General features: G+C 36.6%; 1 protein-coding gene across 4 annotated transcripts in view; it reads left to right on the top strand.

Moving 5' to 3' along the window:
• Vps13c (vacuolar protein sorting 13 homolog C) overlaps positions 1–20243 on the top strand; it is a 137791-nt gene that overhangs the window by 74733 nt on the left and 42815 nt on the right. For all 4 annotated transcript variants that reach the window (XM_048332995.1, XM_048332996.1, XM_048332997.1 and 1 more), the window contains exons 42-52: positions 1064–1167; positions 1605–1772; positions 3472–3776; positions 4868–5015; positions 8145–8295; positions 10139–10248; positions 11540–11709; positions 12947–13194; positions 14976–15205; positions 16846–16938; positions 19075–19440. In XM_048332995.1, the coding sequence (XP_048188952.1) occupies positions 1064–1167; positions 1605–1772; positions 3472–3776; positions 4868–5015; positions 8145–8295; positions 10139–10248; positions 11540–11709; positions 12947–13194; positions 14976–15205; positions 16846–16938; positions 19075–19440 (2093 nt within the window). The remainder of the gene's footprint in view (positions 1–1063; positions 1168–1604; positions 1773–3471; positions 3777–4867; positions 5016–8144; positions 8296–10138; positions 10249–11539; positions 11710–12946; positions 13195–14975; positions 15206–16845; positions 16939–19074; positions 19441–20243) is intronic.

Below are 20243 nucleotides of genomic sequence, written 5' to 3' on the forward strand. Positions count from 1 at the left end.
CAAATCCTACTAGTGGCTACGAACAAAGTAACCTTTGTATGCCTTAGTCCCCCCACCTGTGAAATGGAGATAGTAATAATTAATCATGGGTTGTTGTGAGGAGTAAGTTGATTTATTCATATGCTTGCCACATAGTGATTTAAAAGGGTACAAAGTCAGAACTACCCAACAAATACTATTGTGTTTCCTGTGACCTAGTAATGGTTTGGGATCATTACTGGGTCATAGCTGCAGGCATTCTGTAAAGAGGAGCAGCTTTATTTTATTTTATTTTTTTATTTTTTTATTTTTTTGCCAGTCCTGGGCCTTGGACTCAGGGCCTGAGCACTGTCCCTGGCTTCTTTTTGCTCAAGGCTAGCACTCTGCCACTAGAGTCACAGCGCCACTTCTGGCCATTTTCTGTATATGTGGTGCTGGGGAATCGAACCCAGGGCTTCACGTATGCGAGGCAAGCGCTCTTGCCACTAGGCTATATCCCCAGCCCCCCCCCCCCGCCCCCCGAGGAGCCACTTTAGAGACCATTATGACTTTAGAAATTTTAAAAATGACATCTTTCAGAAGAATGTATTCTAGATAGTTTATTATAGAAATAATTTTTACTCACAAAATGGTGTTCATTTATCTGTGGTTATTGGAACAACAGTTTTAATAATACATGTTAGTATGATTTTTTTTTAACAATATTAAATCTCCACAAGTAATCAGTTCTGATCTTGTCAAAATGCACAGGGTATTGTTTTTAGGAAAATGTCATTATTTCTTTTTGAAACAGGGGGCAATTGTTTTTTATAATTTCCACAGCTCTTATGTATGAGATGTGTACAGTACTTGAAGATACTATAACTTTTCTTAGGTGCCTCATATATGGAAGTTGATTCTGTTGATAGTATGTTTAGGAGTTTGATTTTTTTGTCTGTGGGGCTTGAACTCAGGGCCTGGGTGGTGTCCCTGAGCCTCTTGATAGTATGTTTATTAGTGAATTCTGTCTCTATCTTGGTAGTTGTTATTGAACTTAAGTTACTTACATGAAATGAAAAGTTTATAAATGTTGTTTCTCCCATAGGAATGAATACCTCTGTTTCTGTGAAGTCAAAACAGACTGATGTGTTTGCCAGACTTCAGAATATCATAGTTAAGAATGCTGACTTGCTGTCTATTCACAAAAAGGTGATGTACTGAAGTGTATTTTTTCCTTTGGATTTGAGATTCCACTCTCATTTGTTCTCTCTCTCTCTCTCTCTCTCTCTCTCTCTCTGTGTGTGTGTGTGTGTGTGTGTGTGTGTGTGTATACATTCATCTTTGTTGAACTTGTTGAACTTTTTGTTGTGGATGTTGAACATTTTGTTATGAGTAGGGAGGATAACAGTTAATAATATTTCCGAATAGTTTGGTGATAGATAGGTACTTCCACTCATAAAGTGACCTTTATAAAAATGGGGATAAGTTATTGTCAAGTAAGATATTTTTAATAGTACTTATGGCTTAATTTATATATTGCTTTTGTATGCATTTAGGTTTCTGCAGTAAGGAAACAACTTAGGGTTCAATAGTAGGTAGGACCCTATAGCACTTTTATGTAATGACTGGTTATTTCATATTTGTAGGCTGTCTCTATTTTGGGAGATGAAGTCTTCAGGTTCCATATGACTCTCTATCCCAATGCCACAGAAGGCGAGGCCTATACTGATATGTCTAAAGTGGATGGCAAACTTAGCCTCAAAGTGGGTTGTATTCAGATTGTTTATGTTCATAAATTCTTCATGTCTCTTTTGGTAAGTTTGTTTTTATGTGTGCTTTTTTTTAATCATTGAGGCTTAAGTGTTTTGCTTGTACACCTGAACCTAACCTATATAGTCAAAATCTTCGGGCTGGGGATATGGCCTAGTGGCAAGAGTGCCTGCCTCATATACATGAGGCCCTGGGTTCGATTCCCCAGCACCACATATACAGAAAATGGCCAGAAGTGGCGCTGTGGCTCAAGTGGCAGAGTGCTAGCCTTGAGCAAAAAGAAGCCAGGGACAGTGCTCAGGCCCTGAGTCCAAGCCCCAGGACTGGCCAAAAAAAAAAAAAAATCTTCACTAATAGGGTATGCTAGTCTTTGATCATTGAGATAAATAATTCAAGAAAAAGGGGGGAAAGATTTCTTTTGGCTCTTGGCTTTGTACATTTGCATCCACCGTCAGTCCCATGGTTGATTGTGGGCTATGTTGAGGCAGCATATCATGACAGAGAGCATGTAGTGGAGAGGACAGCTGCCCACCTGTGACTTCCTGGGAGCAGAGGTCCCCATAGTCCCATCAACAACGTGCCACCTGTGACTTCACTTCTGCTGGACCCCAGCTGACCCCACTGCCATCAATGGTTTCACCCACAGGGACATTTAAAATCCAAACTCTAACATAGGACTGTGTAACAAACACCAAAATGCTGAATAGAATGCTGTGGTTAAGGAATTCTTTGATACGATGGCTAAACAAATGAATTTTCAATAATGTTTTAAACTGTACTCACTGTAATTTTCTAATATTTTCATAGCTAGGTATATTAAAAGTACCTTTTAATTCAGGGCTTTTTAGTGCTATGTGTTCCATGTAATGCTATTAAGGTTATTTAGTTAAAAGAATGTTGTAAGGAAGGTCATCAGACATTTGAATGACTAAGATTGAAACTTAAAGCTTTTGGTTATTTTTGTGGTCAGAAAGGGTGAAATTCTTTTACTGTGACTATCTAAGTGTTATGGGTTGGATAAAATTTGTCTGTGTCTCTTTGGGGGATGCTAACCAAAGCGTTTGCCAGTCGTGAATTTATCATTCCACCATCATAAACACTTTCCTAGGAAGGTTTTTTTGGGGGGAGGGAGGGGATAGAGGAAATAGTTTTTGTATTACTAGTGGGTGAACATTAAGAATATTCTGAGAATGATCATTGCTTCATTGGGAATAATGCTACTTTTAGTTAAAATGGGGATCATAAATAGAGAAGTTTTGATTCTTGTTAATGAGTTCAGGAACATGGACAATTACTTTTATTTGTTCCAGATATATTTGAGAAAGTAAATCTTCAATAATAAGCTACTAGAAGCTTAGCTGCTAAGTGAAGTTTGTTACTGTGACCTGAGGCTCACAGTGGAGTTCATATTAGAGAAACAGTGCTTTTCTCCATCCCTTTCTTTTAAATTTTCATTAAATGACCAATATTTATTGATAAAAGATATGAAAAGAACTGTTATCATTTGTAATAAAAATTAAACAATTGTGAAAATTGTTAATGGAATTGAAAGAGCTTCCTGGAGTGGCTATTGTTAGCTCAGAGTATGCTGTTTCAGACTTATACTTACATATATAGTCATAACAATATCTCCTTACTAGCTTTTTTATTTAGCTTTTCTTTTAAGATGCTTTTGGACATTTTTCCTTTTGAAAATATATCCTCTGTTTGGGGAGCCCTCTGACTATCAGTCTCTTCCAACAGAACTTCCTCAACAATTTCCAAGCTGCCAAAGAAGCTTTGAGTGCAGCCACAGCCCAGGCTGCAGAAAGAGCTGCTTCCAGCATGAAGGACTTGGCTCAGAAGAGTTCCCGCCTCCTGATGGACATTCATTTGAAAGCCCCTGTGATTATCATTCCTCAGTCTTCAGTGTCAGCTAATGCTGTTATAGCAGATCTGGGTTTAATCAGAGTTGAAAACAACTTTAGCTTGGTTCCTATAGAGAATTATTCTCTTCCCCCAGTCATTGACAAAATGAATATCCAACTCACTCAGTTGAAGCTGTCCAGGTATAAATATGTAATCTAATTATGCTTACTTACTAGAAATAGGCTTTTCTTAGAATTTTTGCCCAGCATAAAATCTTCTAGTGATTCTTGCTACTTAATTATCCTAATTGTGAAACCTTGACCATTGATTTATTTTTTAGTCAGTGGTTATAGTAATTTGCTGGATTCTGGATTCAGAATCCAGAATTCAGCTTTTTCCTTTTCATTTTACAGTATGATTTTTTTCCATTCTATTAAAAAATTAAAGCTTATTATCTAGGCATGATGGTTCCTGTCTATAGTCTAAGCTGCTTAGAAAGCTGAGATGGGACAGTCACTTTAGATCATGATCTTGAAACTGTCCTGGGTAACATAGACTACATTTCAATAAAACAGTAGTTTACTCTGCCGTACTAAATTTATTTCTCATTTACATCTTTTTAAACTTTCAACATAGTTATTTCCCTGTCTTTCCTGGGAGAAATTATGATTAAATTTATAATTAAATTATAATTAAATATAAGATATTTCATTCTCAAAGCTTGTCACATTTGGGGATTTTCAGTGAGGTATCTAAAGGAATCTGAAATTCAAATGTAAAATGCTGGCTTTATTGAATGGCAAGTGAAAATTTGGTTGTGCAGATGATTGTTTGCAAATCAAGCTAGAATTGACCCTTGCTACATATTTAACTTAAAAATTGGATATGTTTTTCCTTGTTGAGTTTGGAGAAATAACATGTCAAATATTAGGTTTACAATGTTTTTTTTATTCTCCAACTTTAGAAAGATTGATATTTGTATGACATTGTTTCATTTCAGTTTCCATGTCAAACAATCTTAGTGGATGACAGTAAATAATACATTAGTGAGATTTTATGCCAGCATGTCTTTGAAATCACATAAAAATCTTACATAAATAGTCTTCGTTTTACATCTACATATAAACTTCATTTATTCTGATTTGGATTTATTTGTGAAAAAAAAATACTTAAAACAATTCTGATAGCAACTGTTAAGTGTTTAGAAAACTGTTAGTAAATATGGTAGTCTTCATTTTAAAATGAAACTTGTTAATATGTAATATATAATAATTTCTTGTTTTTCATTTAGAACTATTTTGCAGAATGATTTGTCACAGCCTGACGTTGAAATTTTAAAGCCAGTCAACATGCTTTTGTCCATTCAACGAAATTTATCAGCAACATGGTATATGCAAATTCCAGGGATGGAAATAACAGGAAAACTAAAACCTATGAAGGTGTGTATTTATAGATAGGGGTCAGCTACCAGTGCCTAGCTGACATCATTTCTTTAACAGCATACTTGTTTCCTCTGCCTCAACCATCAGTGATCTAAGTGCTCTGTCTCTGGTCATAGTTTGTAGTTTTCCCAGATCAAGGCTAGCTAAGAAATGTCAAGGCAGACAACACATATAAGTTGTTTCCAAATCAGTTTGGCAGTTCTGAGGGACTGGGGCCACCTTTCAAAATTGTCTTCAATCTTAGTGAAGGGTAATATATGACAGAGTTGCTGTTTTTATCCACATCAAACTGGAGGTGGTGATGTTAGGTGCTATTCACCTATCACAAATGGTAATGGGTCTCCATGGAAATGCAAAGGAGTTAATGTACATCTGTTATCTGAGGACTGGGGGTTGAGACAAGAAGTGTCTGACTATTACCTTGTGCCAACTATTTCCTTATTTTCATTAAAACGAGATTAGATTTCCCTGACTATGGGGACCTAATTTGGAGGACGCAGGTTTTGGCATTTAGAGAAGGTGCATGCATGCATGTTTCTGTGAATTTATGTACAAATGCTTACAACAAGCTTTTGGGCTACTGGGTCTATAGGGGAAATTTACTAAAGACAGAAAGATGAGAGACTTTAAATAAAGTGCTGATTTTAGCTCTATCTGTTGTAGTTGCTTCATGCTGATCTGAAGTCCTCTGAGCAAGCACTATTATTCCTATTTTAAAGCTTGGGGAAAAAAAAAGGCTTGAATTAAAGGATCTGAGAAACTTGGGCCACAACACAGCTTGAAATTGGTAGAGCAGATACTGATATGCCTGACTCAGACCTTTGCCATTTTGTCTTTTGTCTTTTTATTATACTTAGTCTTTTTTTTTGGCCAGTCCTGGGCCTTGGACTCGGGGCCTGAGCACTGTCCCTGGCTTCTTTTTGCTCAAGGCTAGCCCTCTGCCACTTGAGCCACAGTGCCACTTCTGGCTGTTTCTATATATGTGGTGTTTGGGAATTGAACCCAGGGCTTCATGTATGCAAGGCAAGCACTTTTGCCACTAGGCCATATCCCCCAGCCCCTATACTTACGTCTTTTATAAAAGCAAAATATGGACAAGATGCTGCGATCCTAATATGTGTATTGCTTTAAAAATATACTTTAGATACATTTGTTACTGTTTATTCTATGAAGCCTTATTTTTTTGATAAACAAATGCCCAATGTATGACCACATACATGTGTAGCGAGAATGAGAGAAAGAGCAAGAAAATGTCGTTTTTCCAATTGGTAGAGACCAGAATCTGAACAGTTGTCTTCCTGCATTGAGTTTGGGTGGGGGAAAAAAAGTAGGATAAGCTGGTGCTGGGCGAGAACAGATGCAGGATGGAGTTGGGACAGAGAAGAGGGGTGAGGCTCAGGTCCAGAACAGGATGGCACAGGTCACCTTTGAGCAGGAAGAGTGCTTAGGTCCCAAAGGCAGAAACTGGGCTATGGGTGGAAACAAAGTTTGTTTACACACAGTAAAAAAATGACTCCTAACTGACATTTGTGGCCTCCTTTGCCTGATCTTACCTCCTTCCCCCATCTTCCATTTCTCCCCCCTCCCCAAAGTAAATGAACTGGGCCAGAATGGCACACCCATAATCCTAGCTACTTGGAAGGCTAGGGATGGGAGGACTGTGGTTTGAGCCCAGCCTGGGCAGAAAAGTTTGTGAGTCTACATCTCAACATAAGAGACTGGGTGTGATGCATTGCACTTCTCATCCCAGCTATCATGGAAAGGCTGAAATGAACAGATCTTTTTTTTTTTAATTTATTTATTAATTAAACACAAATATTTTGACAAGGTATTGTGCAAAAAGGGTACAGTTACACAGTAGGGCAGTGTGTTCATTTCTTGTGATATCTTACACCCTGTTTTTCTTTCCCCTCCCTGGGTCAGGTAGACATATATACAATATACAATGTATCAAGAACATATACAGTTATCCACGTGGCCTACGCCCAAGAAAATTCGCCTAGGGCTTTAAATGTAATGTCGATATTAGACAATATGTCAACAGTAGTCTTATATGAACACACATACATAGATTTTGAGCTATTGTATTCCACTGAGAGGTCAATTTTTGACCTTTATATGTTGAGTAGTTGTTTGGTTTTAGTTACATAATGTTGGGTCACTGTCCCAGTCCTATGGGAAATACCATTTGACAAGCAGTTTTTGGTTTCACAGACCTGGTCTCTACTGTCTCTCCGTCACCCCTTCTTAACAGTTATATATCAGGGAGATAATGCCCCTTTGTTTTCTGTGTTCTAGGCTTGTCTCGCTCAACATTATTTGTTCAAGTTCTGACCATTTCCCTGTGAATAACAATATTTCACCATTCCTAATTGCTATGTAGTATTCCATTGTGTATAGGTACCATATTTTTTGGATCCATTCATCTGTGGAGGGGCATCTGGGTTGTTTCCATATTTTGGCTATTGTGAATTGTGCCGCGATAAACATGGAAGTACAAATGTCTTTTTGATATCTTGGGACCTGCTGTTCAGGATAGATGCCTAGGAGTGGTATGGCTGGGTCATAGGGTAGGTCTATATTGAGCTTTTTGAGAAACCTCCATACTGTTCTCCAAAGTGGTTGTACTAATTTGCACTCCCACCAACAATGGAGAAGGGTTCCTCTTTTTTCGCACCCCCTCCAGCATTTGTTGTTGCCTGAGCAGAGTATAGGCCATTCTAACTGGAGTGAGGTGGTATCTCAGGGTTGTTTTTATTTGCATTTCCTTTACTACCAGGGATGTTGAACATTTCCTCATATGCTTCTTTGCCATTTTTATTTCTTCTCTTGTGAAGTCTCTCTTTAGCTCCTTTGTCCATGAAATGAACAGATCTTTGTCCAGATATAACCCTGGATAGTAAGGGAGACCCCAGCTCCAAAATAGTCACTGCAAAGGACTAAAAGCATGACTTAGTGGTAGAGCACCTGCCTAACAAGTATAGGGCCCCGAAACCAGAAAAAACACCACCAAAAAGAGAAAGAAAGAAGACCAATTAGTTAATTCAAGAAACTATAAGTGAAGACATAGTTACAACATTCTGGGCCTTTATTACTTTATGTTAACAAGTTACTGGCTGTTTCTAGGTTGCTCTCAGTGAAGATGACTTAACAGTTTTAATGAAAATTTTGTTGGAAAATCTTGGAGAGGCTTCCTCACAGCCAAGTCCTACACAGTCTGCACAGGAGGCTATACGAGTGAGAAAAGACATTCCCAGTGGGCCTGACTATCTCAAAGGTAGAAATTGAACATTTTTGTGTCAGTTGTTAAAAAACTTCATGTTTATGTGTCAGTGTCATATTTATATGTTCTTTAGTCATGTAGCATAATGTGGTGTGTGAATGGCCTCAGTATAGACTGTTTACTGTGATACTCAGCTGGAGCTGGGACTGGGGATGGGGCTGGAGTTGTGGCTGCCTTTTGGAATTGGCTCAGGGAGAAGGTATGCTCATTGTTCAGGATCATGGGGATGACCTTGCCAAATGATGCATTTTTACCCTTGACTTGTGAAATCTGAATTTGCTGAATTCTTCATGCACTAGGTGGTTTTGTTTGAGAGAAAAAGCAAGCAGGGTGGTAAGATTTAAAATAATTCAGTTCAGAGAGAAAAGGACTGGGGTATGATGATTAAGAAAGGAAGGTGTGCTTTTCATATTAACACCTTTCTTCACCTAGCTTTATTAGAGAATGACATAATGAGGTACATCAAGGAGTTTTTCACTTGTTTAAAACTAAAAATTTTGAGAGAACCGAGCCTTTTAAATTCAACCTTTGTTTAATGGTAAGGTTCCTCTTCTTAAACAGAATATACAAAATGTAATTTCACTTCTTCTTTTTTTGAGACAGAGTCTCAAAAAGCCGCTTCTCAGACTTGAAATCCTTATACCTCATATTCCAAAGTATTGGACTATAACTGTGTAACACTATATGCGGCTTTTTGTATTATTTAAATGAATAGCAGATGTTTAATTACATATTTTACTAGATTTATGACTAGAAGGTAAAGTGACCCTTGTCCAGAAGAACTGGTCCCAGGGTAAACTTATACTTGTTGACCACCAGCTTAACTGGTAAAACTGCCAGTGGCTAGACTGTTGTTCCTGTAACTAGGCCTGCCCCGTTTTGAAATTACACAAAGAAATGACTGCCCTCATGTGTGCAGTAAGGTTTTAGTGATTGTAGTAGTGGAGGTTGCATAAGCTTGAACAAGCCAGCGTCTTTTTCTTAGGTTGAGCCTTGTGCTGCCTTATATATAAATGCTAGGTATTCAGGCTGTTAAAAGTCAGACAGGCACTGTGCAGAGATGTAATTGACAGTCCCATTAGGTTCACCTTTGATCAGATTTGTGTCACTATATGTCTGCTGTTGCATTTTGGAAAATTTGTGAGTTTAGATACAAGCTACCATGATGAGGATTAAAATACAAATTATTTTCAAGAAAAGTAGAGAAATAATGTTAAGGTTTTCCAACTTGGAGAAGCCCTACATGATTAAGATGATATATGCTTTTCTACTAACTTGAAAGACAAAAGTTTTCTGTAGACTGATCACAAAGTGGAGGCAATCTCCCAAAGGATTATACTATCTCTTTGTAAGAGTGATAGAAAGCATGTTCTATTTTGTCTAGTGTATGTAACGATGAGAGAAAAGACTGTCTTATTTTGAAGTCCCTTTTACCTCAAAATTCCAAAGGCTTCCTCCCATCTATCATATTTGATCTCTGACTTTGCTATTGACTTTTATTCTTATAATGGTAAGTTGTGTAAAATAGTTACTTAAAACTAGTGGGAAGTACACCAGAAGATCTTTTACTGTAGAGCAAAATGTATAATGTTTTTGTGCCTCAGTTCCACAGTTTCTTGAGAATGATTTAAGTAAGATTCCTGGATAGTTATAAACTATAACTATATAGAGAGTAATCATTACCATTTTTCTTGTGTGATAATATGATTTATTTAAAAATATTAGGAAACATAACAATTTAGAATAATAAATTATTGTTACAGCTTAAAAATATGCATAAAATAATTTGCCTACTTTTTGTTTTATGATTTTTTTATGTTCTTGTTTGAAACATCAGAACAAGATTTGACAAACTCCAAGCCCTCTGTGGACCACAACATTACTCTTCAATTTGACTTTCATTTTGAATCCCTTTCTGTTATCCTTTATAACAGTGATATCAACCAGGTATGTAGCAATATATAGATGTGTGTATATCTATAAAACAGTTTTAATTGGCAATTTCTGATGTGTTTATTTAAAATTTTCATAGATCTAGAAATTTCTGTTTGTTCTGTAAAATCTACCTGATTCCAATTGTGGTTTTCACTTTTTTAGTGTTTCTGGTCTTACTATGTTAACAAAAATTACATAGGCTTTATTTTTTTCCAAGTAATGTTAGCACCAACACACACATGTTAATTTATTGCTAATAGAGGAATTTTATATGTATGTGACTGATTATATGTTCAACTTATTGTGCAGGTAACTATACTGTTTTAAAGGAATAATTTAATGGTGGCTTTGGAGAGTTAGATGATTATTTTTAAATTCATGATAATCCATGGTATATAAGGATGAATTAGGCTTCTATTGAGTAAATGTTACATTTATATGAAGAATACCCAGTTAAAGAATTGAAAGAGCAAGGTGTATTGCCATATTGATGAATATAGAAATAAATAATGTGTCAGTGGTATTTTGGAATGCTATTTTTTAATTTAATATTTTTGAATATTTTTCCAATCATGTTGTGTTAATACTCATACTACATGTCATATAATGTACACATTTATTCAAGTGTGATATATGCTAATGTTTATTTTATATGCAAATTTATATTTTATTTTGTTTTCTTAAAAATTAGAATATTCCTACATTAGGACTATTGAACCCTTATACGATACACAGCCAAGTTTCTAATGTTTAGTCTCCACAAAAACATCACAAAACGATCTTACAGAAAAGAAACAATTAAATGCATTCTTTATTTTGTTAAGATTAGTGAATAGATTAAATAATCTATTTTCACTATTTCATCATCCAGTGGTTCCCCAGAGGGAAAAGCTCAGTGTCTTTAATGAGTCTCATGAAGCCACTTATATCTTCCCATTCTGTTTAGTATGTGAGCTTTTCCTTACAGAAAACCAACATATTCATTGGCTCCAAATAGCTTATATTAGTAACTATATTAGGAAACACTTAAGTGTTTACCAGTTAACTTATTTGCATCAAACTTCATATCAGATTACTTTTTACACATTAACCATTGTTGAATATCTCCATGCATATATGTATTTATTAGTGTGCATTTATATATACTCATAGACATGTGTATTACTTTTTATTTAAGTATTTTTGTCTTCATCTAAAACTCATGAGATTGATTTGCATCTAGGTTCTGAATAAGAAATGTATTTAAAATTAACTATAAGGTTACATTTAAAGATAATTCTTTTATTTATAAAATGCCCCATAGGAGTCCACACTTACATTTCATAATGACAGTTTCCGTCTTGGTGAACTCACACTACACCTGATGGCCTCTTCAGGGAAGATGTTCAAGGATGGCTCACTGGATGTTAGTCTGAAACTTAGGACATGCACCCTTGATGATCTCAGAGAAGGAATTGAGAGAGCAACATCAAGGTTTGTCAGATCTGAATTTGCTATATATATTTGAGGTTGACATTGCACTTGACATTGTTCTCTGCCATTGGCTGGGCTTAGTATTATCAAAAGAGGTCCCTGTTCTTGGTCATACTTCCTGATTTAAATTTCATTGAGAGGTAGTGCTGATAACAGATTCAGTTGATTTCAAATTTAAGTTTAAGGATAGTTTATTAATAAATTGGAGTACCATCTGAAAAATAAGACCTAAGAGGATGTTTTAGTAGTTAAATTCACATGCATGGTATGTTGACAGTGTACTTTTTCAACTTGTCTCCAGTCTTAGGTGGGATCTTGGTTTTAAAAAAATCCTTAAGATTATGTATCTTCTTTGTTGTGTTCATTTTATGTATGTCTTTGCCAAATTTCTTTTGATTTTATTCGAAATAGGATCCATAGCATAATCATTACTTAATCCGTTTGGAAGATTACTATGTGAAGATGCATATTATTAACATATGTAGGAACATTGAAATCTGTAACTTCAATAGCCTAATTATCTTTGTATTTTTTTTATATAATAAGACAAAATGTCTTCATTTTTAGACACAAACTATATTTTCACTTGAACTTGGATTCCATTGAATAGTTCCTGGATTCTGCTCAGCTCTGTGTCTTAAGAAATAAAATAGGAGACTGTGCTATCATGGACCTAGTTTTACTCTGAAAATTTTATGTCCAGGGTAGCTGTCCAAAGCTGATTAGGCAAGTGTGATAAATGTCATTATCTTTTTGGAAGCCTGATTTTCCCAGGAAGATAGGAACTGTCATTACTGACACTGGTAAACACTTGCTGGTTTGAGCTACTTTGAATACTTTTATAATCAAATTATATGGGATGATGTTTGAACAAAATGTCCTTCAGCAAAGTTGTATGCAATAAAGTAATTCAAGGAGGGTGTCTTATTCTGTGATATCATATTCATTTGATTTACTAATTGTCCAAATTCATTTCTAGTAATCACTGGTTTCTCTAATATTGCATCATAATTGTAAAATTCTATAATTGCTTAATTACATGAATCTTAATTTGGAATTTAGTTGATTGTGTCTTGATTTTTTTTAAGTGGGTAATTAGAATTAGTTACATTGTCCTATTTCCTATTCAGATTAAAAATGGAAAGGTGAAAGATAAACTATTAAATGTGTAGGAGCATTCTCATAATTTTTGTTATTTTAGCAGGAATAAGCTAATGAATAATATATATGTTTTCAGGATGATTGACAAAAAGGATGACCAAGATAACAACCGTTCTATGATTGATATAAGTTACAAGCAAGATAGAAATGGAAGTCAAATTAATGCTGTTCTTGACAAGCTATATGTATGTGCCAGTGTGGAGTTTCTGATGACTGTGGCAGATTTCTTCATCAGAGCTATGCCTCAGAGTCCAGAAAATATGGCAAAAGAAATACAGATCCCATCAAAACAGACTGCCCCTGGGAAAGCAAAGACAGAGAAAGGTTAGCAAAATTTATCTGTAATAGATAATAACTTGTGAAGCCAAACAAAAATTGCAAATAGAAGACAAGTAAAGAATGAGAAAGTAAGGCTTTCAGATTAAAAAATATTCCGTGTAAAATCTTTAATAAGCAAACTTTTTTGTTTTGTTGGTCATGGGTCTTAAACTCAGGGCATGTGTGCTTTCCGTGAGCTTTTTTGCTAAAGAGTAACTCTACCACTGTGAGCCATAGCTCCACTTCCAGTTTTCTGGGATTTATTGGAGATAAGTGTCTTCATGGACTTTCCTGCCCAGCCTGGCCTCGACTAGTGGCCTGTGCTTTAGTCTACTCCTGATTGTGCCATTCAAACATTTTTTTTTTTTTTTTGGCCAGTCCTGGGCCTTGGACTCAGGGCCTAAGCACTGTCCCTGGCTTCTTCCTGCTCAAGGCTAGCACTCTGCCACTTGAGCCACAGCGCCGCTTCTGGCCGTTTTCTGTATATGTGGTGCTGGGGAATCGATCCTAGGAGCTCGGGTATACCGAGGCAGGCACTCTTGCCACTAGGCTATATCCCCAGCCCCCATTCAAACATTTTACTCACCTAGAAACACAGAAACACGGGAAGTTAATCTAGGACAGGGTTTGGTCACCTGTTTTTGTTTTGTTTTGTGCTGTTCCTGAGGCTGAACTAAGGGCCTGGATGCTGCCCCTAAGCTTTTCCACATGAGATTACCAGTCTGCCACCTGATCCAGAGGTCTACTTCTGTCTCTTTGAGGGGAGCTTATTGGAAATAAGAGTCTCACAGACTTTCCTGCCTTGGGCTGGCTTCAAACCACCATCCTCAGATCTCAGCCTCATGAGTAACTAGGATTACAGGTGTGAGCCATCAGTGCCTGGCTCGTCACTTTTTTTTTTTTTTAAATAAAAGGGGAATGTTTTAGTCAAAGAAAATACTTTGAAGAATCTAGCACATAGAAGGCCAATTGAAAATTACTAGGAGATGGGGACATTGGATGGTAAGAACCCAGCATGGCTCCTCTTTAAACTGCGGAATAGTTCGCAAATGTTTGGACTGGATATGTGCTAAAGCTATTTTCATTTCTGCACTACCAAGCGGATTAGTAACTTTCTTTGTTAAAATGATTTTTTAAGGTCAGGCATTATTTTTTTCCAATACAAACCCCAGCAAAATTTGGAAGCAGGTGTTTATTGGCAAGATGAGAATATCATTTTTACATTTATTTTTAATGTTTCTTAAATAGTCCTATCTGATATCTATGCATTCATTTACATAGCAGATATTTTTGTACTATGGATTTTATGAGAGCTACTGTGTTATTTTTTTCCCTTAGGTAAAGCTAGTAAATTTATCTCTTCATTAGAGTGTCTTCGCTTCTTCCTGGTATTTTTCCATCGAGTTTTCTCCTCTTTCCCTTGCAGTATTGGATAATATGTCCTCATGTATGTGTATATAGGCTCACACTGGGTGGACAATACATCCTCATGTGTATACATAAGTATACCCCATGATTTTAACCAAAATTACTTTAAAAAGATTGTTTTTGATAGACCCAAATGGGAATAATCTTTTAAAGACAGGTTTCAGACTGTATTTTATTGTACAGTTAGCATTGGTTAACCATCTTTGCATTATTAGTATTAATCAGCCAGGTGTTAATATTAATTTCATGATATACATTAGAGAAAAATATGGAGAACGGCTTAACCAATTTGAAGATAGTATATAATCAAGTGAAGGTTTTCTTTGAACCTTTTCTGGTCCTTGTTTTTGTTTCTTCAGATGATTCTGTAAGGCCAAATATGACTTTGAAAGCCATGATCATAGATCCAGAAGTGGTATTTGTTGCCAACCTGACAAAAGCCGATGCTCCTGCTCTAACAGCCTCCTTCCAGTGTAACCTCTCTCTGTCAACGTCCAAACTTGAGCAGATGATGGAAGCTTCTGTGAGAGACCTGAAAGTGCTTGCTTGCCCTTTTCTCAGAGAAAAGAGAGGGAACAACATCACCACAGTAAGAATCATCTTGGATCCTGCTCTTGAAGACTGCCAGAAATGGTTGTTTCATAGAATCCTCGAGTATGAGAGTTCTACAGCACTTTAAAGATTTTTTAATGCAAACTTAAAAGATTTTGAATTCCAGTGATCTTAAGTGGCTTAGGCATGGCTGCTGGTGACAGAAATAGGGATGGCCTGCAGACTAGTTTTCTTTTTATTTTACTTTTTATGTTTTCTTTTCTTCTTTTCTGTATTTCCTTCCTTCCTTCCTTCCTTCCTTCCTTCCTTCCTTCCTTCCTTCCTTCCTTCCTTCCTTCCTTCCTTCCTTCCTTCCTTCCTTCCTTCTTCCCTTCTTCCCTTCTTCCCTCCCTCCCTTCCTTCCTTCCTCCCTCCCTCCCTCCCTCCCTCCCTCCCTCCCTCCCTCCCTCCCTCCCTCCCTCCCTCCCTCCCTCCCTCCCTCCCTTCCTCCCTCCCTCCTTTTAATTTTCTCCCTGTCCTGGGGCTTGAATTCAGTGGGTGCTGAGCTAAACTCTCCTGCTTTGAGCCATAGCTCCATTTCTGGTTTTCAAGTGGTTAATTGGAAATAAGAGTCATTCCTGCCTGGGCGGGCTTGAAACAGCGATCCTCAGATCTCAGCCTCCCTGAGTAGGATTACAGGCATGAGCTACCAGTGCCTGGGTAGTTTTCTTTTTATTGGACAATTTTCTGTTGAATATTATTTGAACTTATTCCACTGCTTTGTTCGCTGTAATGTACCCAATATGTGTGTGACTATTATTTATACCTGGAGTGGAGGATTTCAGGTGGAGTCATGCAAACAAAAGCAATGGTATTTTTCATTCTTAAAGTTAATTTCAATTACATTTTCACATTCTTATTAAAACAAGATTTTAGCTAATTACCATATAAATTAGTTTTTAATGTTAAAATGATATTTTTTGTTAAGAGAATCATTATTTGACTAACTTGAAGGGTTATTTTAAATTTAAAATATTATACACCTAGTGGTTTGCTTAAAGCACTGCAGTTTTGGTATGAGATAGACTTTGACAGATCTTTTGGTGTGTCACAGAAAGCATATAGTAGTTATTTCATTGAAAGCACTTCCTGATTTTTATAAATGATAGTTATTCTATACTCCAAACCCCATTTGGTTCACAGCAAGGGTTATTTTCTTTAGAGATATATAAGAATATATCTTCATTATTGTAATAAAATAGTACATTTGAAAGGTAGCTTTTATGATATTTATGGGCATCTGGAAACTGCTTGTTTTTCTACCCTCACATAATCATTACTTCATTTTTATAGGTATGTTTATAGTGTATTTTATTTTTTAAATGTCACTTAAAACTTACTTTAGTTAAAAAATTTTAGACTTGCGATTGCTAATGTCTATCAGTACCTATGAATTTGGAGTGAATAAATTTCCTAGGTCTGGTTAAAGTCATTTGACAATATTCACAGACTTATCCTAGTGCAGAAGACACCTCATAACAGATTCTTATCTAATTTATTTTGCTATTTTGCTTTACTAGTAGATTATAGGTGTTAAAAACCTTGGTCAGATAACACATGATTATTTTAAGTGCACACTATATATTTAATGGATGTATTGCTAAAGAAATGTGAACTTGACTTTTTATTTGTTCCTAGGTCTTACAGCCCTGTTCTTTATTTATGGAAAAATGTTCATGGGCCTCAGGAAAACAAAACATAAATATTATGGTTAAAGAATTTGTAATTAAGGTCAGTGCCTCTTCCCTCTGTTGAGTGAAAATTCCTTTGACTGCTCCCATAATTCTAGCATTACGTTAGTCACATATTCAATAATCCGAGTGCCTCCAACATTAAAATACACTTTTAAAGACATTTTATTGGCATATCTTAGGTGTATAAAGGAGATTTCATGATGACATTTCTCTACATGCATATAGTGTAAGCTCATCAAGCTCATTCCCTCTATTGCATGCACTCCCTCACCCTGCCCATTTCTAGAATAATTCACCAAATTTTATTAAGATGTTAGCTTTAATGCAGGGGCTTATTTTTTATCTTCTTTAAGAGAGTATTTATTATATACAAGTGATTGGGGTAGTTTTCTCTCTTAGTTTCTTGTATATTTGGGGAGACCGAGTTGGAAGGGAGAGAAGAGATAGGGTGGGAAGAAAAAGGAGAGGATGGAGGAGTGAAGTTGCAATTGCTTTATTCGCAATAAATTATTTTGGCTTTTATTTGATTATAATTTGGCCCAAGTTAATCATTAGATTATTCTACTTGGCTTATTAAAATATCTGTAATGACAGACACATACTAGTAATACATTATTAGGAGTTGCATTTTTCTAATCTTACCCTTAAAGTATTACAAAAAAAATGATCGCTGTTTAGTAGTCTTCAGACTTTTTTTTTTGGTGTGGTGCTACTAGGGTTTGAACTCAAGGTAGACCTCTTATTAAGCAAGTGCTTTACTACATGAGCCACAACTCACAGTCTGCTTTGCTTCAGTTATTTTTCAGAACTGAGCTCACACTATGACTCCTAGGTTACCTAGACCTACACATCCACATAGCTGGGGTTATAGGCATTTTCTACTTCACCTAGCCACATTCATAGTCCTCAAACGTGACTTTTCAGCTAAAAATGGGAAATATAGAACACATTGTGAAGTTCACTTTTTCTCTCTTTCTTAAGGATAAAAACTGTGATAATTTATACCAGTAACTGTAGTACCTTTACTTGTATAGGTCAGTGGCCAGTGGGAATTGAACTTAAACTAATTTTATTTCAAGTATCATGGAAATTAAAATACAGTTTTTTTCTCAATTAAAAATCATTTTTGTGCTAATAGATTTATTTTCTCAAAGGTGTAGAATAATAAAGGAAGAAAACTCTTTGAATTTGCATGTAGGTGATGTACTTGAAGGACTTTTCATGTGTTTGTAATTTAGTAAATGATTTTTGAACTCTTACTATGTGCAAAAAAAAATCCTGTAAAAGGCATTATAAATGAATGATCCTTACCACTGAACAACTCTAGGGTCCATGTGGGGGGAAGAAGTGAATCAGTGATAGAGCTGTCAGTGCCCAGGGGGGCTGTCCAGGTGCTGTTGGTGACATGGCCAAGGACCCAATATCATCAGCCCAGGACTTCAGGAAAAGCTCTCTCTTTAAAAAAAAAAAACACAAAACAATTATTTTTGGTTTATTTGGTACCAAGTAATCGAACCCAGGGCCTCATGTATACTAGGCAAACACTCTACAACTAGAACACATTCCTAGCCCAAAAGCTCTTTTCTAGGCCTTCTTGAACTGAATTTGAAAAGTCAATGGAGGTTAGATAGGTTTGTCCACACAACTGACTGTGTGATAAAGGCAGGGGGATGAAAAAGTTCTTCAAGAACGTGGAGGTTGATAATACATGGCTAGGTTGATGTGTGGGAGATTTGTGGGACTGGGAGCATTCATTGTAGATGACAGTCATAAGACAAGGACAAGGGTTCAGTTAACAGCGAGTTAGGAAAGTGCCATTTGGGGACTCCTTTCACTGATATCAATGTGTCTTTTAGCGTAGTAGATAAACACGTGTTAGAAAAAGTGAACAGTAGAAAAGAATCCTTTTGAATTACTTAGCCCTGTTTCTCAACCTTTGGGAAACTAGAAATAGCTGGTTTAATAGGGGCAAGCTCACAGAGAGATTTATGTGCCAAACCAGAGAGAGTTTGAATGTTATCTCAACAGTTTGGGGAAGTTGCTGAAGATTTTAAGCAGAGGATTTAAGTTCCAAACATAGTATATTTAAACTTACTCTTGAACTTTTTTTATTGTACATGTGTTGATTTTCATCTGGGAAAGACTAAGTATTTTTCTGCTTCCCTTTTTAAAGATTTCACCCATAATTCTTAATACTGTGATGACAATTATGGCTGCTATGTCACCAAAAGCAAAAGAAGACGAATCAAAAGACACATCTGAGGAATTGGAAAATCTTTGGGGCATCAGATCTATTAATGATTACAAGTCTTGGTTTCTTGGTGTTGATGTGGCAACAGAAGTAACAGAACATTTCAGAGACATTGAGCATCCGATGATAGAGGAAAACTGCGCAGTTTCTGTGGAGTCCATTCAAGTTACCTTAGAGTGTGGACTTGGGCATCGAACTGTACCTTTATTATTGGCAGAATCTAAGTTTTCAGGAAATATCAAAAATTGGACTTCCTTGATGAATGCTGCTGCTGACATGACGCTGCAGGTATGGCCTTGTCACGTAGTATGCCAGAGTCGGCTTCTTGAAAGTACACGTACACTGGGGTTGGTTGGAGGTATGGCTCAGCCAGCAGAGCACCAGTCAGTGGGAGAATGTGTCAGGTACTGAGTTCAAGTTCTGGTCTCAGACCTAAAAACAGAAGTACAAGTGCAGAATTAAGATAGCAACTCTTGTTGCTTTTGCATGGCTACAAGTATTTACGTGAATAATGTAATGTACTCTTAACGTTAGATTTGTTGATGTGTAAGATTTTTTTTTTTTTAATTCTGGTACTGAGGCTTGAATTCAGGGCCTACGCACTGCCCCTGAGCTTTTCCCATGTGAGGGTAGGGCTCTACCACTTGAGCCACATCTCTACAGCTAGTTTTCTTTGGTTGTTGTTTTTTAAAAGCATAGATAAGAATCTCACAGACTTTCCTAATCAGGCTGGCTTTGAACTGCAGTCCTCATATCTCAGCCTCCTGATAAGCTAGGATAACAAACCTAAGCCACTGGTACCTGGCTGATGTGTGAGAATTTTTTTTTTTTTTTTTTTTTTTTGCCAGTCCTGGGCCTTGGACTCAGGGCCTGAGCACTGTCCCTGGCTTCTTTTTGCTCAAGGCTAGCACTCTGCCACTTGAGTCACAGCGCCACTTCTGGCCATTTTCTGTATATGTGGTGCTGGGGAATCGAACCCAGGGCTTCATGTATACGAGGCAAGCGCTCTTACCACTAGGCTATATCCCCAGCCCTATGTGTGAGAATTTTTAAGGAAACTTTTGCTAAGTAATTAATGGTCACCAAGCAAG

The sequence above is a fragment of the Perognathus longimembris genome, chromosome 23 (assembly GCF_023159225.1).
Source record: "Perognathus longimembris pacificus isolate PPM17 chromosome 23, ASM2315922v1, whole genome shotgun sequence".
NCBI classification, from domain to species: domain Eukaryota; kingdom Metazoa; phylum Chordata; class Mammalia; order Rodentia; family Heteromyidae; genus Perognathus; species Perognathus longimembris.